The sequence below is a fragment of the Simochromis diagramma genome, unplaced genomic scaffold (genome assembly GCF_900408965.1).
Source record: "Simochromis diagramma unplaced genomic scaffold, fSimDia1.1 OVJJ01000293.1, whole genome shotgun sequence".
Classification (NCBI taxonomy): Eukaryota; Metazoa; Chordata; class Actinopteri; order Cichliformes; family Cichlidae; genus Simochromis; species Simochromis diagramma.
Genome location: NW_024386801.1, coordinates 1,385,446 through 1,408,066, shown reverse-complemented (window position 1 = coordinate 1,408,066; position 22,621 = coordinate 1,385,446). Strand labels below are relative to the sequence as shown.

General features: G+C 41.0%; 1 protein-coding gene across 5 annotated transcripts; it reads right to left on the bottom strand.

Annotated features, from left to right (window-relative positions):
• Positions 1-4,683: 4,683 nt before the first annotated feature.
• On the bottom strand, positions 4,684-21,195 carry si:dkey-246g23.4 (uncharacterized protein LOC559426 homolog). 5 transcript variants are annotated; one of them, XM_040024983.1, is made up of 8 exons: positions 16,290-21,195; positions 13,577-13,604; positions 13,283-13,421; positions 11,485-11,754; positions 10,850-10,993; positions 10,064-10,770; positions 9,531-9,771; positions 4,684-7,940 (listed from the first exon to the last, which is right to left on the bottom strand). In XM_040024983.1, the coding sequence occupies exons 4-8, from the start codon at positions 11,717-11,719 to the stop codon at positions 7,735-7,737; spliced, it is 1,533 nt and encodes a 510-aa protein (XP_039880917.1). In that variant the 5' UTR covers positions 11,720-11,754; positions 13,283-13,421; positions 13,577-13,604; positions 16,290-21,195; the 3' UTR covers positions 4,684-7,734. The 5 variants fall into 5 exon arrangements, with proteins under 5 accessions (XP_039880917.1, XP_039880919.1, XP_039880916.1 ...); XM_040024985.1 differs by having other exon boundaries at positions 16,381-21,195; XM_040024982.1 differs by having other exon boundaries at positions 13,577-21,195.
• Positions 21,196-22,621: the final 1,426 nt, after the last annotated feature.

The window sequence follows — 22,621 nt, the reverse complement described above, 5'->3', positions numbered from 1 at the left end:
TACAGTATAAACGAGTATAACCAAACAAGATGAGATCAGGATACGGTTGAAACAATCCAGCCAGCAGCTACAAGATATAAGAACATATCGCTCTGAATACAGTTAAGTAATAAAACTGCTGGTCTGTGGCAAAAAAAGAGTCTATTGCATCTACTTTTATCTACACTGGGAATCAAAAAGATCAGTTACTGTGGTTTTGAAAGCAAAACATTTTCCCCCTATTTGTTTGATTTTGAATTTCAGTTGCTCTTTTCTTTTTAGCAACACCCCAAGTGCTTTAAATGCACAACAGGTCCGGACTACAGGGTGGCCAGCCGAGCACCTGTAGCCTTGCTGGCATTGCCGAAGCGTCTAAGGCCTTTCCTGGAAAACAGCATCAGTTAAATGCATGCATATGTTGCTCCAAATAAGTCCCAGCTCTATATTATTCTGGATACTTTCGTTTGATAACCAGTTTCCATGATTTTCTTTCACATATGATGAAATTTCCAAGTACTTTTTAAATTAAATTCATCCATTCATACTTGCATTTTCTGTCTGCGTTTCTGTTACAGGGAACAGCATCTGAACTATTTTGGAAACAATGTTATATGTGCGTCATCTATATAAGACAGAAATTAGAAAGATAAGGGGCTGGACACCTAAAAGATAAAATCTTTGATTGCAGTCTGTTTAGAGACAGGCTCCTCTTGAAAGGCAAAAAAAAAAAAATCCTTTCATCTGACAGCTGTTCTCTGGAGAAAAAGATGCATTGTAGTTGTTTCTGGGAGGATGGAGTGTCTGCAAATCTCTGGGGACTCCATATTAAATCCTCTCTGATTCTGATTAATTCTAGCCTGATTCATGCTGTAATGTTTGGTAGCTTTCCAAAGACAGATGTGGCTCAGCGGACAGAGCAGCCCCTCTTTTTCATGTTTGTACACGAGCAGAGAGTGTGATTTCATAGAAGCCAAAGAGGTAAATGTGTGACATGTGTTTCACAGCAAAGGCCAGCTTGTGCATCTGGACAGAATCTGTGAGTTTCAACAGAGGTTACATTTAAATACTGTCTTAATACAAAAAGTATAAGTACCAGTAAGCTTTGTGGTTGGGGTCTACTGTAGCCAAACATGTACACACACCATGCATTCCTTTGTAAGTGCGCATGCGCCATTAGCGTGCTGCCTGCTGTAACCCTAATTTCCCTCGGGATGAATAAAGTATTCTGATTCTGATTCTGATTCATACCACAGATGCTTGAGTTTCCCTATATAATTCATCATATTTCTTGTTGATACTGGGATTTTGTGCACTAAATAATGGGATAAAATGTTCATTCCTCATGCTGTTAATCTTAGAGACTGCAGGAGAGGAGTTATTTAGTGCTGAGGGTCTTTAACACATTGCCAAAGGCTTCTAGGGATAATATGAACCAATCGCTGAGGTACTACAGAAACATTAAGCAGTACAACAACAGCTAGTAAACCTACTCCAATCACATGGACCAACCCTGACGTCTAATGTTTTGTTACCATGATCTTAGCAATAAAGGAATGAGCTTCTGCAGATTCAGTCCACAGAGACTTTATTGCTGACTCTGTGCATTAGCGTCAATGTAAGGAGGACGAAATGCACGGCAACTTTTAAATGAACCAAAACCAAAGATTTACCAGATTTTGTGAACATGTGCTGAAGTGATATGTGGAAGAAGAAAATATATTTAAAATTTGTTCTGAAGATTGTTCTTTAATGTGACTTTAATGTTAAATGTGCATCTTTTGCTAAAGCATATAGTTAGGGCTGGACCAGGTGACCCTGAATCCTCCCTTAGTTATGCTGCAATAGACGTAGGCTGCCGGGGATTCCCATGATGCACTGGGTGTTTCTTCTTCACTCACTATGTGTTAACAGACCTCTCTGCATTAAATCATACTTGTTATTAACCTCTGTCTCTCTTCCACAGCATGTCTTTATCCTGTCTTCCTTCTCTCACCCCAACCAATCACAGCAGATGGCCCCGCCCCTCCCTGAGCCTGGTTCTGCCGGAGGTTTCTTCCTGTTAAAAGGGAGTTTTTCCTTCCCACTGTCACCAAAGTGCTGCTCATAGGGGGTCATATGATTGTTGGGTTTTCTCTGTATCTATGAAGCGCCTCGAGGCGACTTTTGTTGTGATTTGGCGCTATATAAATAAAATTGAATTGAATTGAATCTTTGAACAACGTATTGCATTAATTTGGTCATAGAACAGTAACAAGTAAGACAAAGTAATGGACACATTTATTTTACCTGAAGATGGTCCAATTGATCATTTACCTTCTATGTTGGAAAAAACATGGATGTTGGAACCAGAATGGCTGAAAATGTAATTATTAAAACATTTCTGAAATAGTTTAGTGACAAATAAACTGACAGACAACATGCCATTTGTGGAGTTATGCATGGGTGAAACCAGCTTTGCGAGTGAATAGATCGTTTATCTTTTTGGTGTGGCTTTTAATGTTTATTAGCTTTTTGTGTGGGCTGCGTTTGTATCAGTGAGCTGAAGCCTGAAGCTGAAACTTGTCAGATTATTCATTTCTAATCAGGCCTGTCAGTTGGGGTCAGAGGGTCAACGCAAGAGGTCACAGGTCAGCTGCGATTGGTTAGTTTGAACTCGGCTGCTGAATGTGGACAGGAGTCAAAGTTCCACTTGGATGAGCTTTAACCCCCTGACACACGCAGTACATATGACAACAATTAGCGGAAAATTCTGATAATAAATTGTGTGTTTGGTAATTAGATGATCACGCTACGTGATTTCATCCTGCAATGCTGTGCCAGAAGTGACAGAAGGATACCCGAGCTTTGTTGCACTTGTACAGAGCAGAGGGCAAGTTTTTACAGCACTTTAACTCTTTAATGTCCTCCTTTTGATGTTGTGTACATCAAACGGCAATAAAAGTCCACCTTGTTTTATTTTTCACTAAGTCACATTGAAAAAGGTCCAGCAGGCTTTCGCTGCTTCCCAGCATTTGGTTTTAATGTGTCTGACAGAATGTAAACTCTGAGGAACCAGTTGGGATCAGTTACACAAATCTGTGACTTAATTGCAATTTTACTGATTGTTCTCATGTGTTTGCTTTTTTGTTTTCTAGTTTGAAAACTGAACTTTAGCAAATGAAGCAAATATTATACTACATGCAAAGATTGGCCTTTGGTGTGCATGATCTTTATCTATACTATAACACACATACACACACATATGCACGCACACACACACAATTTATTATTATTAAGTGTATTTAAACATGTAGTCGGGATAAGGACGAGCAGCTGAAGTTCAAGCTGAGCATCAGAATGGGGGAGAAAGGTGATTTAAGAGGTCAGATTAGAATGGCCCGGCTGCTTGAAGATCGCTAACTCAATTAACCTCTGATTAAAGCCAAGGTATGCAGCACATCTAATCTTGAAGCAGATGGGCAACAGTAGAAGACCACACGCTCCCGTCAGCTAAGAACAGGAAACAGAGGCTCACTTGTGGGATTGCAGTGGCATTCCTTCTAATTTGCTAAACGAGCCACTGATGAGCTCCAGTAACTAAAGTCTGACACAAATGACAGGAGATGTAATTCAATTTTAAAATGCCAACTTTGCAATGATCATAATTACATGGTAGAAAAAACATGAGCTCCCAGGTATATCGTAGCGCTTTGTCCAACTCCACATGATGTCACTCGTTAAAGGGAGCATTAACATTAACAAACAGTCAAAGGCACAGATACTTGCTTATCTTTATATCTCAGTCAGGCCATATCTTATCTTAAGGACCTCATAGCAGCATATCACCACGATGGAGCACTTTGCTCTCAGACTGCTGGTTTACATGTGGTTTATAGGGTGTTTAATGGTAGAATGGGAGAGCAGTCACCTTTCTCTGCTTCTCCCTTCACCTCTTTTCACACTCAGTGTGCATGTAATCATTAGTTATTCATAAACTCCCCGTCTTCCTCCCGTCATCCCTAACCGGTCGTTGGAGATGGCCTCACTGAGCCTGCTTCTGCCGGGAGTTCTTCCCTGCTAGTGTCACTGAATGCATGCTCACAGGTGGTTTGATTATTGGGGTTTTCGCTCCGTTATTGTCTTTAACTTACAATATAAAGTGAGTGCTGAGATTTGGCACCAGATAAATAAAACTGAAATGAGCTGAGCTTACATCATGGATGTGCAGCCAACAAATCTGCAGCAGCTGTGTGAACCTGCCATGTCAGTATGGACCACAGAGTCAGGAATGTTTCCAGCACCTTGTTGAATCCACGCCATGAGGAATTAGAGTAGTTCTGAATGCAAAAGCAGGTCTAACCCGGTATTAGCATTTTGATGAAGTATCAGGTCGGTGCATGTTATAAATAAAATCTTGCTTCCTTTGTATGGCACTTAAAGGTTTACTATTTAAGAGTGTTAGAGATACAGCAACACACTGATGATTTAAAGCATGGCAGCTGTTTAATACTGTGGGTTAGCGCAGGAAGAAGATCAAGGTGGAAAGATAAAAAGAGGGTGCGGGACGGAAGAGCTGCAGATAAAAGGAGAGGAAGGGTTTGTGATAGATGACAGACAAAAAGGCATTCATGACGCCCAAACAGTTACTCCCCTTCAGTACTGTCAGTAACCTTAAAATCAGAAAAAGGCTGTTTTTATTTGCAAAAGATTTAATCGCCTGCAAACTGAACGTTTATTCAAGGCAGGGAGCGCGTCAAACAAACTCCAAATTCACGTCTGTTCGTTATTCAAACTTCTAGGCTGTGTGTTTGGTTTTTTAAGTCCGTTGTAGTCTAGAACATTCCCCTGAAAGTACTACAGATATCTTGTGACATCTCAGATCAACTAAAATCAAAAATCTGCTCATGTGTACGGCTTTGATATGTTTTAGTAATGATTTCTGTGCACACTGTGAGCTTCTGTTTGCTGTAAATCTTAATTAATCTAAACCCTTTTTAGCTGTTTCATTAATTTCTCATTATCAGGACGACTTTCTCACTGATGTGATTCTGCTCGATTTCCTTCTGTTCACTAAAATATCACGATACTGTATCCTCTAACAGCTCCAACCTGCAAAAAGTCTGATGTGTGAGCTCACTCTGAGAGCTTCCCCCGGCATACAGTAATTGGTTCTTTTCTGTCTTTCTGCTTCCTCTTGTCGTTTATTTATGGTTGATTGCCTACTGCTCTACCTCATGTGCTCCACCTTAGTTTGAAGTTTCCCTTTTTGTCCAAATTAGTTTCTCATCTCTCAGATACAGTTGTCTTTTTTCCCTCCCTCTTGCCTCACAGCTCTTCTCATCCTGCAACTAAAAACTTTGAACTCGGATAGCTGTGCAGAATTCCTCACCGTGACCTACAGGTCGAAAAAGAAGAAGAAAGAAACTCATTCAGTTTCTATAGCAACTCACAGCTCAGACGTTCTACTGTGGGGTCAAAGTGTCCAGGAGGTGCTTCGGTAACTCATGTTAGACTTCAAAGCTCTTCGTGTGCTTCCGTCTTTATAGGAGATGATGCTGAAAGGGTCAGATTTAGGCTGCCTCAGGTCACTGCTCTCCGCCTCGCACACTCTCTCTCTCTTTCTCTTTTTACACACATCCCACCGACGAGGTCTTTCCCTCAAATACATGAAGAAAACACCGTATTTATTGTGACTGAATTGTTTAAATGTAAAAGTCGACTTATTAGGTTGCAGTGCACTTTACACCACATCTGGTCCATAGTTCTGAAGAAGCTGCAAAGTCTATATGACCTCTGTAACTAATATCCTATCTCATGTAATGAATAAGTCTGGATATTTTATTCTGATGAGTATGGATAAGATGTCTGATTGCAAATCATAGTCAAATTACCAACATGCTGCTGAGTCATGTTCTTCTCTTGGTACACTGTGGGTCCTCGGTATTGACTAAACATCATTTATATTCCAAAAGCTGATCACGAAGCTCAAATCATCCACACTGGTAAACTCGAATTATTCAAACTACGTAGAGATAATCCTGCAGAAAAACATTTCTTTCACAGTATCACTGTCACAGGCTTTTGCTTTGTTGTTTTTGATCGGTTGTAAAAATGAGGCAGCCTCTGGGCGGATGCCAGCAGAGCGAGAGAAACTTTCTGCTGGGCTCTGACGGACATTGGAAGGACTTTTGTCTGTTGTGCTCCGTGCACAAGTGTTAAAATAGGACGGGGGACAGAATGAGGCTTTCACAGCCACAACGATGAGCTGGTGAAAATTTGGAACAACGTGTAACTGCATGGCTCTCATATGGTCTGCAAATCACTGGTTCAATAAACCAGTCCTTACACTGAAAATGAAAACTGCATAACCCGCCCTAGTTTCTGATTTTACTGGTCTGAAAATGCACATTTGTTCAGTTGAGAAAACAATAACCGTTTCCTGACGATAGGTAGTCGCATCCGTCTCTTGGCACTCAACCACGGCGTACTGTGTGCCTGCGAGTGTGTGTGAATGAATGTGTGTGTTTGGTTTTCATGTAGAGCTCCTATGAAACATGGATTAGGTCTTTGTTCCTGTCTGGTAGATCAAAGCTTTGTGGTATTCTGAGAGCAGCTCTCTTGTTGTGGCGAGTTTTCATTTCTGTAGCCTTTTGCCTTTGCTGTGTGTGTTGGCCTGTGTGAGTCTGCATATCTTGTGCCTCTTAGTGTGGGGGCATTCCAGTGTGGGCCACTGCTTGTAAACCTCACTTTGGATCTCGTTATTACAGGTTTATGAAGAGGGATGTATTTATTTACACTCGTTACTGTGTGTTTGCATTACTGCAGGGTTTGCATGTACCAAAAATTGTGCAGCATAGGACGGGAAAAAATCCCGGTGGGTTTCAAACTCCAATGTTGAAGCTTTGAATAGTTCAGATAACGTCTGGGCTGTTTACAAGGGGCCTGAAAGTAAAGGAGAGGATGCTTCACACAGTTTAGGATTTCATACAACTAACTGCAACTAATTTTCCCCCCCCAATAGTCTGTAATCCTCTCTGTGATCTGTATGTATCAGCATTTTCAGCTCAGTGCTGCAGTTAGGAAGGCTGCAAATGCAATAGCAGTATCTTGTCACTGGAGGGAGCCATAGTTGCATTTTAAAAGTAGCGGCTCCGCACTCGTCCATGCAGACACATCATCCATACAAGGATTAAAGACGTTCAGTAACAAAGTTGTATTTATTAACATATGAGAATGAGCTTGTGAACGGTCAGGTCAAATCTTATCATTACTACAGCTTTGTGCAGACGAGTCAGCCCAGTGTTTTCTACCAGTGCTTCGGGGAGCGCACAAAATGCTCGTCAGTCTATTGGTACAAAAAGCACTGAACATTCAGTTAAAAACAGTTAGCCCTTTCATGTGTTTCTGCTTGCTCTTCCTTGAAATTAATCTCAAATGCATCTTTAAAAAACCCCCAATACATTTGTTCCTATCCGCTGACTGCAAACACGCCTGCAGAACTGACACTGCTAACACTGAAAATAATAAAAACGAGACAGATCGCTTTGTAAAATTGTGCTTTGTGAAAAGTAAACAGAGGGTTTATATCAAAATGACAAAATGACAATTTCTTTATTTCCAGTGGAAATTTTGTGTGACGTTTGTGTACGTAAAAGCAACATATGGCAGGGTGACAGTTTTTGACGTTTAACTTGCCAGTCCTTGCTTTCTTCTTTTTCCTTTTTTGATGGCAATCTTTGGCTCAGTCACCATTTTAAACTCACCAACTGCAGAGTATCATGTCATGTCCTGCTCCTCTTTTTCTTCCCCTCCTAGACTTTGTCCTTTGTTGTCCTTGTGTGTATTCTGGCTCTTGTTAGCTGTGCCCTGACCTCTTCGGTTCATTATGTGGAGGAGGAGCAGGAACAAGGCAGAGACAATGAGAGACACCCCTGCCATGAGGAAACCTGTCCCATAATCACTCATCTTGTCAATGAAGAATCCTAAAAGGAAAAGTAGAAGTGGGACAACATCTATTCATCACTGGAATTCACCTGCGCTGTCAAAAAACCAACAAACACAACAATGTTTAAGCGATGTTATTGTTCATGAACAAGCAAAAGACTGAGGCAGAAATTGGATTGCACTAACATTCGGTTCATCCTAAGGCAATGAAGCCAGCGACGCACATGAAGGAAACATAAATAGAATCTTTGATGCATCCTCAAAATCCATCAAGTCTCCGGTCATCAAAGTAGTAGAAGTAGTTAGAAATAGCCTCTGTGTCAGAGGAACCATGTTAAGTTAAAAATAGGACACCACTGGCTATATTTGCATCTACTTCACTTCAATGAGCATTTAACTATATTTGAGGTCAGTTTCAGCCTTGAGCGTGTTCTTTAATTCAACATTTAAATGTGGGGGGTGTCACTTTTATCCAAATTAAGAGATTTTTAGGGAGTTAAATAAATAAAAAGATTCTTTAAATGTCAGCAGGAAAGTAAGAAACTGGGGGAGGACTGAAAAGTATTTGTTAATATTTTTCTATGCAACATTTTCTTTTGTTTAAAGAAAAACCAAAAAACCAAATAACCATAAATCTTCCACCAAAGGCAGCGTATCTGTCTGTCTGCATGCCAAATCACACCGGATGTTTTCTAATCTCTATTAACTGCTTTTCTTTAGTGTTGTGTGTGAATGTGAGTCACAACCTCCATAATCAGGTTAAATCCTCGCTGATTTGGGAGGCGGGGCTCATGGTATGTGTTGGTTTGCACAGAGAGAGGAGAGGAGCAGAAAAACATTTTACTGTAATTTAGTTCAAGAAATGCCTTTTTAATTAAATTGGCAGACAGATTACTGGAGATGTATGATGGCATATTTGCAACTCGTTTAAATATATCTTGGCAAGGTGGTGAGATGAAATAGCTGACAAAGGGACACATGCACTTCCAGTTAGGCGTCTATTTGCCATTTGTCATCTCTTTGCTCTTTTTTTCTGCTTTGCATGCATAGTTACTGCAGCTGCTGTTGCAATGCAGTGTAACAGAAGGAAAAATCAGTGGGAAAGAGCCTCTCTTTAACAAGAAAAAGACATATTTGGAAGCGATCAGCTGTAAAATAAACATAAAGTAGCATCTTAATGTGATTTTTACCCACTTGCCCTCTAAATACAAAAGAAAGTGTAAATAGAATAACAAGGATTCTGTCAGATGGACATTTGATGAAATCCATTATTAATTGTAAAGCAGTACTGAATGTAAGCAAGGTATCAAAATCTCATTTGATTCCACTGAGCTTCAGTGCGCTGCAGTTACATGGTAGAAAAATGCATAAGCACAGCCACTGTGTAAGACTTTATGTATTGGATAATGTGAGGGGACACTGCGACCTTGAAATGTTTCTAAAGCTTTGCAAATAGAAATGTTAATATAAAGCAACAATTCAATAATTCTACCTTTTAGTTTGCAGTCACAACACCTAAATGGATGAGTTTCACAGCAACAACATAAAGTTAAAAATCCATTTCTTTTGTGATATTCACAGAAGGTTTAACATGTCTGTTGTTTTTAGTGTTCACTATAAAAACTCACCAGCAATAGGTGGCCCAAGCAGGCCTCCGCTGCTGCGTATAAGCATGAAGAACCCCAGTGCACTTCCGAGCCTCTGGATGCCCACAACCTCAGCCAGCACAGTGATGTGAATGGCAACCGTTGCACCATACACCAGCCCGTAAACTGCACTAAAAGCAACCAGCTCTGAAAACGAGGTAGCCAACGGGCATAGCAGTAACACTGTACCCAGCAGAATCACTGTAGCCGTCAGCTGCTGCACCTGGAAATGGGAAACAGTGCATTAGAGTGTTTCTTAGTTTCAGACTAGAGGGCTAGTTACATTTTTTTTCTCAATGAGTCGCCGGGAACATCCCAAGTATCAATGCATTATTTACCTTTCCGTAGATATTAAGTTGTAATGATTTACTTATTGTTTCACCCATCACCTACAATATTTCTTGCTCAACAGGCATATCTGTTTGATCTGTAATACTGTTAATAAGAAGCACTTTGCTATCATGTGATTTTCAAAGTATGGTTCTAGGTCTGGTTCATTATTACATTGAACGCACCGTCTCTGTCAGTCTCAGGTTTGCCACCCAGCCAAAAAACACTCTTCCAAAGAGGTCCAGCACTGCAGAGATGGACATAAGAGCAGCTGCCTGGTACTCCTCGATCCCTTTACTGCGGGCATAGGGAACCAGGAACAGAGCTGGGGCAAAGAAACCCAGAGCAGCAAACACCCCAAACATAGAGTAGATCATGAACTGAGCATTTGTAATGAGGGTATAATCTACATACAGAAGAATTTTGTTCTTTAGTTCAGTCCACTTAGTTCTGCTGGTTGATTCTTCAGTCATATCATGTTTGTCACTGGGATCTTCAAAACATAGTTCCACTCTCCACTCATCAGCATCCTCCAGCTCTTTCCCTACATGGCAGCTGGACTTGACCTCATCCAAGTCCTCTTTAGAGACTGATCTGATTTCCAAGCTTTCTTCTGCAGCTTTTATCTCACTGCCATTAGTAGGATCTTTGGTGGCTTTCAGGGGCCTCAACAACATCCCACTTACGCACAGGTTAAGCTGCAGACCCCCTAAGATCAGCAGAGCACCTCTCCAAGAGAAGCTGTCAATCAGCAGCTGAAATAAAGGGGTGAGGACAAAGGTAAAAATGCATTCTCCTGAGCTGGATAAGGCATTTGCCACCGGGCGCCTCTTCTCAAAGTAATAGCCCAGCACGGTCACTGTGGGCGTCCACGTTAAAGCGTAGCCAAATCCTGCAGCAAAGAAAAACAGCAAATATGATATTTTCTGTGTTGTGTTTTCGGTTGGTTTTGTGTGCATTGTATCACTTACCATTTAGAAACCCTACTGTTAAGTAGAGTTCAGTGAGGTTATTGGCAAAAGCCCCAAATACAACTCCTAAGCTGCACATCAGACCCCCCGTTATCACTACAGCACGATGGCTGAATCGGGCGCTGAGTGCAGATGCCACTGGAGCTGCAAATGGACACATAGGACATACTCATATAACTGATTCCATAACAACATTTACACACTTCATAGTATAACAGATGCTTTTTAATCTGTTCTGTAACTTGCTTAGAATTTTAATCGTCGACTTAAGAGTGTCCTTTATTGTCCAGCTATATCATTTATATAACCAAACTCTCCTAACAGTTGGGTTCAAAATTATATCTTATTATTTTGAGTACTTTCCTGGTAGTTTTGTGATTAATGCAGTAGAATTCATTCAGCATGAAAAGAACCGGGTGTCAAATGTTTAACCATTTTTTAAATTGTAGAAGAGCGACACCTGGTGGCCACAACTTAAAAAGTGGAGGGCATTTAAAGGGTAAACGCATCGAGATAATACTGTCAAAATAGGAAAATGTGTCGGGATGCTCCGATGTCTACTCTCACCACACTCGCTTCCATACGCTTGTATTAAATACAGACATGCTTAAGATTAAAAACTTGCTGATAGTTACCTACAATGTGAATGGTAGCCACCGCAATAGAGGTGATCCACGATGTACCTGTTGCTGTGGTTTCAAAGTATCGATGTATCTCAACATAGAATACACCAAATGCTTTAATGACCCCAAAGGTCAAACCAAAAACTAGAAAGCAGGAGAGCAGGATGAACCAGGCGTAGCCGCCGTCGGGGGCTGCAGCTGCCGCCATGGTTATCCTTCTCCTCTGAGCTCTCGATGCAGAGTCCATGTTCACTTGCGCTGGCTCCTTAAACAGTCAAATATCTACAGGGAGAAAAACAAGTATGTTATTATTTATTTATTTTTTTGGGCGCTTTTACATTTGATGTCAAATTGTTAAGCAAGATATTAATTTCCATAAGAGACTTTAATTTGTAAACAGATATTGGCTGGTGTCTCTGCACTGAAGATATTCAGAACAGCTACTAAATCTGAATGATGTTCTTGTTTAATTTCAGATGCAAATCAACATATTTTGGACACGAATACATTAAACAGAAAGACGTATCTGGATACCTCTGGCTAAAATTTGTCAGTACTAAGTGAAAAAGTTACCTTCTAAGTACAGTACCCAACTGCTGTACTTAATATATGAAAATGTACATCATGATGTCAGTGAACAGAATTACTAATGCATGCAACAACAAGACCAGCCCAGGTATGTCTGAGAGCCAGAGCTGCGATTCTGTCTCCAATAACCATTTAGTCCCTAAAAACAGAGCAACTTCAGCAACCTCGCACAGAGCACTGTACTTCGAAAGTGTAACAGTACAACCAGGCAACCACCCTTAGACTCAAGTTCCCCTGCTGTCATCAGTTTGATAAGTGGTTAAGAAAATATATGGGTGGATATATTTGAGTAATGTGTACCTGGCTCGTGTACAGAGCGCTGACAAAAACTCCGAGAAGCTTTTAAGATGAACTGGGACCCCACATAAAGTTTCATTTCCAGGTGTAATGGAGAAAATCCAGATAGGATGCAAAATCTTGTGGAAGTCAATACGAGGTTTTTGATTCTAATAGTTTTTCCCTCACATAAACACTCACTGAGCAAATGTTGATTCCTAGGTTAAGAGTGTAGTTCCAGCTGTAATTCCCACCAAACAATACTGACCGATGATAACGATGACTTGTGTGGTGCAGTTGGATAACACTGACAATGTAACTTTGGTACATACAGTCCATTTACTTCCTTTGATGTCTGCCTCAAACTGACCACCACGTGTGTCCACAAGACTAAAATCTCGAGGGCTGGATTAGTCTTTGTCTAAGCAGCATTTCATTTCAATAAGCCCATACTCACTCTGCCTGCTGAATCAACTAAACATGAAACATTTGTCATAAATCGAGACATTCAACACCTCTTTATTCCAACCAGCGTTTAGTCTGAAAAAGGACATTTTTCATCTTTCTCTGCGTCTGTCCAAAAAGGACAACAGTAAAGTGCGTCTATTGTTAGTTATTTGTCTCTTGGTCTCTTTGGACGACAGTCAGAGCATAATTTATCACACATGATAGGATTTAGCTCAGTTCCCTTTTCTGCTGATGAAACATACATAACACAAAAACCGATAATGAAACTGCACAGAGTGCATAGAGAACAGAGGATTTTCATGCATTTCAATTATGGAGATTATTCACCTTCTGTGGGATTTGAATGAAAGAGGTCTGAACCTAAATCCGGATCATGACCCCAACAGCTCAACAACATTATAAGATGAGATGAATGAAAGTGTAATTCAAAGCATTAGATTTTACATGTGATCCATGTAAAATAATATTGCTACCTTACTTTTCTTGGTCAGCATGAAGCCATGATGTTCCTCCTGTGGGGCAGCCGTCCAAGCTTGGTGGGATTTGTTAAGCATAAGCGGCTTGTCACATGCTGAGGTTGTAGCGGTGTTACTCACACAGGAAAAGATGCAGCTCGTCTTCTCGTGTTAGAGGTTAAAAGGTGCAAAAGTCAAGCATGGACAATAAGTGTAAGAAAAGGAGTTAAGTAAAGGAATCAAGGAGATAGGGAATAAAATACAGCAGAGGATTAAATATGATGTAAAAGGTTAAGAGCAACATGTGAACAGCTAACCTGGATAGACCTTTGTACCTCACGGTTCCTGGACATGTTGAAAACAAAGACACATGCAGGGCAAAGTTTTATTAAACTTGTCTTATCAGCTGTTTGGTGAACGTGTTTGTGCGTGTGTGTGTGTGTGTGTGTGAGAGAGCGAGCGAGAGAGAGACATTCAGAGCGAAAGATCACGTGCAGATTTAAACGCCATCGTTTTCCTTTCTTGGCTAAATCGTATAAAACGTATAAAAACTATAATTACTATGAGGACATTAGCATCCGCTAGGAGTAACACCATAAACACAATCATGCGTTTCTCTGTAACATTTAATATCAATGACTAACTAACAACAATCAAAGGTGGAAACAATGTATCAGTAAATCAGTTAAGAGCTTCATATTAGAGAACTTAGCTACTTCAGTTTACTCAGAACTTTCTGACCACGAGTGTGACGCGTCCATCATGCAGTTAACAAATCACTACGATACGTTCAAACGTATGTTCTCCTTTGCTTCTCAATCAAATCCCCAAATCTGACACTTGTTTGTAACATCCTGGGTTTTTTAAAACCACGATTTTGCCTTGCGTGCTACTTTTAATAGAGCAGTAGCTTTCAATAGGGAAGATGTTGTGTGTTTCAACACCCCTCAAATACATGTACATTCTGACCGCAACATAATGAAATCTGTAAAAAAAAAATAGACAAATAAAGACAGACCATATTAATGTGGTCCATGATAACCACCCACACATGCAGATAAAGCTACAAGCTCAGACAACTGAGACTGTATTCTGCGCCGGGCACGTCAAAACACAGCTGAGAGCTCAGCAAGTCCTTTCACAAGTGATACGTTTGCTCTGTTGCTGCCTTGCAGACAGTTAACACGACTCCTCTGATCAATGCGTCATATACCAAAGAGAAAATGGCAAGGTTGGTTAAAAGATGCCCGGAGTGCACGCTTGCTCAAAGCAACATTTGTTTACACCATGTAAAAGTAAAAAGATATGATCCCGTCAAAAAGGTCATCCCATGATTAGTAATGGATTCCTTCAAGGGAAAAACTAAAGATAAATATATTTTTTTTATTTCAAATGAAAATACTTAAATTAGCAAACTGAGTTTTGATTCATGAGGTGTCCTTTTTAGTCAGGGTGCTGTTTTTAAAATAACATAATAAATAATATTTTAGCTTGAATGTGTTTGAATCAGATGGATTTGGATTCATCTGCTCCATTCCTGTGTACCACGGACATATTCATTAGCAAAGGTAAAATAAGGACATGCAAATGTGACATCATTATCCCACACCCACCTGGGACAAACCCCTCGTAAACCCCTCGTAAACCTCTCAGTGGTACAACCTGCCAATAAACTTTGGCAAACTATTAATTCTGCTCATGAACTGTCTCTTTTATGAGCTTTACAGTTCACTAAAGAGGCACGGTACCAATGTTTGTGGTGTGCCAGATTGTTAGTGTGGATCTTTACAAAGCCAAGTGCACATTGTTTGGGCCAAGTTTATGTGGGCTTGTGAGTCAGCAGACGGCAGCAAAGAGAGAAGTCTTCCTTTAATAGGGAAGCAAATGATCCTTCCTGCTTCATCGATCACATTAAATCTTCTGTCAGTGGTAAAAGTATATATACTCTGTGTACTCTTCACCTATGTTGAATTTGATATTTTCAAAAATAATATCCATAAATGTGATTTCGGGATGACTCGCACTCTTTGTTTCAGTAAATTCAAATTTCAGATAGCTTTCCTGTGTTGTGGTGAAGGTCACTGCGTGGCAGTGCTGTTTAGGTGTTAGAGCTTAGAGAGACAGAAACGGTGGGGGATGGAATAAAAGAATCAATCTTCTTTCTCTGCATCTGTCCAACACCCAGGTAATAATTTAGACCAGTCTACCTCTCCTGGATGTATTCCTGTTATGTAACATCAGCAGAAGAATTATCCCAGGTCTATTTTAGAGTATCTTTAGTAATTGTACGTTCATGCGAAAGCTTGCTTGTAATGCCCAGAACACAGACATACACGTACCAACGAGTGCTTTAAAACAATTAAAGATTTATAAGAATGGGTGATGAATTACAAATCTATGCTGGGGAAGGTGGGATAGTGGTATAGATGGAGATGGAGACCTGAATAATGGATATGTGCTGCTGAAGCCTGACACAGTGCACAGGGTGGTGTTATTAACTGTGCTGTTCAGTGGAGGGTGGACTCTGATGCCTGTCTTCACTGTATCTGGCTTCATGTCTGTTATTGTTATTGCAGCAGAGACGTGTTTGTCTGCACAGGCTGCCCCCACACGTCACCAAACAAGTCAACTTTCTGTTTTTCACACACAGTCTCAGATCTTTGTGCCTATGAGGGAATCCAGAGCCACGTTACGTTTTTTAAAAGCACAATGTTACAGGGAAAATTTGTAGCATACTTCATGGCCAGCGTTGCATTCATTCTGCTGCACGCACGGCTAACTGAAACGCTGACTAAAGCTTTGCTGTTGTTTCTTTTTTTCTTCATTTCCAGTCACGATGGTGATGCAACAAAAGTGAAATGCAGAACACCGCTTTGAAAGAAGCCCATAGAAGTTACATGACAGCCAGCTTCCTCTCACTCTTCTAATGCAACAGGTGTTTTAGTTACACACTTCCTCTGTGTGCACTATTTTTAGCCACACTAGCCTCAGTTAAAAGATTTGTATTGCACAATCCATCCATATATTTACCCATCTTCTGGTTGTGGCCATCATTGTGGCACAGTCCAAACAGTTAGGCAGTCCTCCACAGGGCCAGTACACAGACATAATTTACACTCACATTCGCGCTTGCTTGCAGGACCATTGGAAGTAATTAAATCAACAGTTTGGTAAATGGGTAGCAGAGCCACAGTGGTTAGCACTGTGGCTTACATCCAGGAGGTCCTGGGTTTGAATCTGCCATCTGGCCGAGACCTTTCTATATGAGGTTTGCACGAGTTCTCTCTGGGTACGTCTTCCTCCCATAGTCTACAGACATGCAGTTTGTGGGGTTAGATTATCTGGGGATTCTAAATTGCCCACAGGTGTGACTGTGACTGTGAATGGTTGTCTGTCTCTTTGTGTCATTAGCAGCAAATTGCCACCCAGCTAAATGAATACTGCCTCACACTAGCTGTGTGAACGTAAATTTGCATTTTTAACATTTGTGCATGTCACCAACACACAGCAATGAGAGTATTAGACAAGACAGAACTTCCCCTGATGCACACCGACTGCGTCCAACAGCCACTCACACATGCACCGCAGTAATGGCCATAAAAGCTAACAAGGCAGTCGGGGGCTACGTGTGATGCAATCAGACACTCGATTGTGTGATGAGCCAAGGTCATTGCAAAAGAACAAAGAGATTGTAATCATACAGGAAAAGAATCTGCTGGCATCAGACCACTGGACCTCATTCCTGCTCTCTGATTAGCAGTGCAGCCAAATGTCCGGCAAATCAACTTCAACTGATCAGTCTGTTTGTCTGCAATGAAAGACAAATCTTAACTCAGATCCTACTGGAGGCTTGGCACATGCACACACACACACCACATCAAGGATTGCAAGAGCGATTTAAATCTTTTGGGTATTTTTTATCTTCCCAGTTTCCAAATGTCCTTGTAGCTAAAGAAAAAGTGGATAATATGTTTCAGTTCATTATAAATTCATATATGCAACAGGGCATCGTTTTGATTAGCCTCTGATGTTTTAATTAAAGACCAATGAGTTTGTGAACTCTGCACTAAAGGTTCCCAAGCCAGTGAGAGTTGAAAGATGTCTTTGGAGCTCATTTTTAGGCTGGTCGTGTTCTGTAAAACTGGCCCTTGGCACCTTCCCCACTCTTTCGTCTCCTTCTCCTTCACAAAACAGTTTAGTCAATGATCATTTAGGATTCAAGCCTGCTTAAAAACCATATCACACAATCACTCGCACCAACCCACACACACTGCAGCACACACCCCACATTCACACACCTCAAAAACTTGCAGATATCCTTTCAATCTTCTCCACACACTCAGCCCCCAAGAATGTTTGGCAGTCGGTTTTGTTTATAGTTGAGTGCGAATTATTCTAGTGAGTGAAGAAGAGAGGGGGGAATTGGAAGGGGCTTCCTCTGGAGAGTGGCTGACAGCCTTGTCAAAAATTCTGCAGATACACGCAAACTCAGCCAAAACATGCCCTGGGGGGTATAGATTTGACCCTTTTGATGTAGATGTCGGTTAATTCATGCCACATGAACAGGTGCATCGATGCTGCCCCAAGGCTGCTTTGTACGGGCGTCCACAGGAATTACAATGTTCAGTCCATATGTGGAGGAATATGAACCCCTTGGGGATAACACGGGTTTGGTGAAGGAGTTAGCTTTATATGGAGAAAAGTTGGTAGAACACAGAACAGAAGTATTGCCTCTCTCACTCACTTCCATCTATGTTTCTGCTCCAAAATCACTCTCTGTATCCTTTTTATGTATTTGTCCAACCATGTAAATGGGCTGAAGAGAGTAAAAGTTGTAGTCTACCTGAAGGACAGTCTCTCCTTGCATCACCCTTCTGTCCCAGCTCTCCACCTTTGCTTGAATGCTTCAGTCTTTGCTTGCCTCTCCGTGGCAAACTCCCAGAAAGCACAGGTGTGTGTGGGCCTGCCCAGATGGCAGTGTTTTTGATGATGACAGGAGGAAGAACAAGCCAACCGAACTCAGGTCTTCTAGTCTTCTATTCTACTGCCCGCCGCTGCCCTTTTTTTTTTACATTAAAAATAATCAGCAGTGTTTGGTTTGATAAAGAGCTCAAAGTAACCTGTAAACCTCATTAATAAACATTTCAGTGATAAAAACAATACATTTGTGGTTCACAGCCTTTGTGCTGCACGCCCTGGGAGATGCCACATTCTTGCATTAGTTTGGCAAAGAGTTGTATTTTTTAACAAAAAAGGTTCCATCACTAACACCAAATAATGTAATGCATTAGTAACAGTGTTACAGATTAAGCTTCTGCCAGCACAAACCGAACATTCCCTACTCCCGTTGCTTCACATTGAAAGGATTTAACAGGCAGGCATAAACTAGTCACAGGAAGTCTTTGTTGGCGAGTCTAGCACTTACCACTATCATTCTTCAGAAAAACGAAGCCAAATCACTGGAATTTTCAGGATTTTGCCACAGATGACCAGTTTGAAATATTGCAGGGACTAAATTAACGGGGCAGACACACAGAGCGAAAATGAGCAACAACTTTTACTTTTTCTCTTCCCTCTTGTCTCGTCTCATTCCCTGCGCAGCATGGGATCAGATCACAGTTACTCACAGAACGAGTCGGCTATTGTCTGATGTCTTCATTAAAAAAAATTACATTTACATTTTTTCTCTGCCTCTCGGTATTCTGTAACCTGTAGTTTTAAACCTAATTTGTTGTTTCCAGCAGAAGATCAAACAGGACTAAACAAGATGACTCAATTGGACTCAAATGATTTTGTGCTCTTGAATGGCTTATGTCCTTGTTACACTCCATAATTTCAACTTGACATATATGCTAGTTCTCGCTCACAGTAATACCAGTGTACAAAGAGAGACATTAGCATTCCTTCATAAAATATTTAAAAATCTGCAGCAGTTCAAACTGAATCTGAAATAAATGGATGGTTTGCCCTCACCTGCTCGTGTCTTGCTCTGGTCTCCAGGTGAAAGATGTGTTAAAGCAGGAGGTTGCTCACACTTGTGTTACCTGTAAACACAAGGAATGAGTCTTTACAGGTAATGAGTTGGAAGCTTGGACTTAAAGAGTGGGATCAGCTGGTGTTGGAGTGTTTGTTTTTTAAATAACGATTTCACAGGGGAATACTTCCCCTGAATTCTGAACATTCCCACTGCTTCAGTAGGCTATGATGCTTCCCATTATGCTATTTCTTTGATGGACTATTTGCTTTGAATTGCATAATATTTAGAGTTCTATCATCTCTGCGACTGTACCGTCATAGAAACTGCACCACTAACTAATTTATTACAGAAAATATGTTACAAAATGTAACATTACAAAGTAACACAATTTTGCTAGATGCTCTATGAGCTGTGCATGCTAGTGATGCAGTATACTCCAAATACTCCTGCTGGGCACTCAAAGTGCTTCCTACTGCAAGTCTCATTCATCTAATCACACATATATTCATATAATGTTTTATCCATGCCTAAGCATATTTTCTAACATTCACACACTCACACTCCAATGAAAGCATCAGGGACAACTCAGGGTTCATCTTCTTGTCCAAGGATATATTGACATGTACACAGGAGGAGCAAAGGAGCTATTTACTTGAGCCACAGCCACCCCAATGACAGTGCAAACACGCCAGTGTTCACCAGATAATCTGTCCCACCATTTCTAGAACCTTAGGATGTTATCACTTAACACATGTGCAAAATGGTAATGGTTCTCGGCCTGGGAGTGCAAACAAGTGGCTCTTTTGTTAATCTCCTGTGGTGTTGATGAAATTAGATGAATATGAATATGGAACAAAACAAACATTACCTACTGAGCTATCCCTGTTATCCATTAAGTGTGCTCAACCTCAATAGCAGTGGATACCATGGATGATATATATCTATAGAAATGTGAAAAAAGATTTTCACACAAGGGGGGATCACAAACCTTGCACCGGTGTCCTGACTCTGGCTCCTGTGCTTGACTCAGTCGTGTTAAGCGGGACACTCAAACAATGTGATGCTAGTAAGTATCTTTCCCCTGCAGTTAAGAATAGACTAGCAGCACTTTGTTGTGTTCATTACGTTTATTTAAACAGAATCAAACATGTTATTCATGTAGTGAGCGGAGACAGGTCTCTCCTATCATTAGAAACATTTCAAGCATGGCTTTCCTGGAGGCAGCTGATAATGTTTTACTATTAGAGAAACACATTTCATAGTGTCTAAACCAGATTGTGTTGTTACATTACTGTACTTTTCGATGTTATTCAATACATTAGTATACAGTATATTGCCAAAGTATTCACTCACCTGTCCAAATCATTGAATTCAGAAGTTCCAGGCACTTCCATAGCCAACGGGGAAAAAACCAGGCACCTAAGCACCTCCACACATTTATAAAAGAAGCGATTGATCTCAGGAGCTCAGTGAATTCCAGCATGGCGCAGTAACCCGATAGAGTACCTTTGAGATGAATTAGAGCAGAGCCTGTGAGTCAGGCTGCCCCCTCCAGCATCAGTGTCCGACCTCACAAATGCACGTCTGCAAGAAAAAAAATCCCATAAACAGACTCCTCAACTTTGTGGAAAGCTTTCCCAGAAGAGCTGAAGATTTCATAGCTGCAAAGGGTGGGACATTGAACACTATGGATTAAGAATGGGATGTCACTCAAGTTTATATGTGTCCGCAGGCACATCTGGTAACTTTGGTAACAAAACCAGTTCAGAAGATGCTGGGACTCTGTGACATGGTCTCCTTAGTTTCCAGACATTCATGGACTTTTGTTAAAAGAGGAGGGGGTGCTGCACAGTGGTAAACAGCCTTGTTCTGCCACCATTAGTCGACTAGTCACGATGTCGTCGACGACTAATTTAATAGTCGACACGTCGTTTGAAGCTTTGTAAGATTCCAAAAGACGCAGGAATAAGTAGCAGGATTTAAGAGTGTAATAACGGACTGAAACAGAAGATGGCAGCACTGCATGTACAAGGATGCCAGCTGCCGTTAAACCCCGAAGAAAAAGAAGAAGCAGTGTCCGGTATCGTAGCTGTGTCCAAATTCAGGAACTGCATCCTCCTGTACCCGCATTTGTAGGCTGATTACGCTACAGCGACACGACGAAGACTGTCCAAATGCTAAGACTCCGACAAATGCGCCCTTCATTTCCCCAGATTTGAAGGATGGGTCGGGTGAATACTTCGTGGCTCAACCTATCCCAGAATTCATAGCGTGGCCCTGCTCAGTAGTGATGTGCGATACCACTGATTTCCTTTCCGATCCGATACCAAGTAATATTCAGGGTGGTATCGACGATACTGATCCGATACCGATACTTTGTACAAAAACGTATTTTATTTATTGTATCTCAAATTATAGCATCATAATGATTACAGGACATCAGATTACTTGTTCTTATCACTTAATAATGCAGAGTTCATCATAAAGAAATTAAAAAAAACTGAAGTTGTGCACTATTTGAACACCTTGCCTGCCTGCAGCACTAAAGGACTCCGTGAGAGACGTCTGTCTCGCCCTAACAGCACCTGTCCCTCTCCTCCTCTTCAGTTCATCTCAACATACGCTCGTCATATTCTGTGATATGATTTACTCTGAGGTGACAAGGTTAGTGATGTTGCCACAACCATACATGCCAACCCTCCTGATTTTTCCGGGAGAATCCCGAATTTCAGTGCCCCTCCCGAAAATCTCCCGGAGCCACCATTCTCCCGAATTTCTCCAATTTTCTATCAGGACAACAAAATTGAAAAACCATATTGCAGAATTCTAGCGCGCCCCAGCGAATTCCAGTTTCCAACAATGACGGCAGCTACTTAGTTTTAATATTACTCTTATTTCTCTTTCTGGGTCGCAAAAAAACTTTTAACATATTTTCAGGTGAGAATGTAGCTGTGTAAACTTCAAATATCTGAGCCGACACATCGTCTTCAAACCCCTGCGGTCTTTCGCTACTCGGGTTAAACATGATATTTAAGTCACTTTGATAACTTAAAAATGTTATTGTTTGGCTTTTTCAGTGTTTTATTTATTCGTGAGTAAATCGGTTTGGCTGAGATTAAAGTGATTAGATTTAATTTAATTTAATTTTATTAATCCATCGGGTGGGTTCCTCCAGGGTTTTCACACAGCTGAATAAACATCAAACAGAAAACTGATTAAACAGAAGTGTGAGACGGTCAAGAGTTTAAGTCAGCGCCCGGTTATATTTTAGATAGCAAGGAGCAGACGGCAACATTTCACTCCACCGAGGGAGCTCGTGACGTACTACCCGGCTTTCTTTAGAAAGGCCGGGTCCTCAGGTGGAAGCAGCCTCTGAATTTGGACA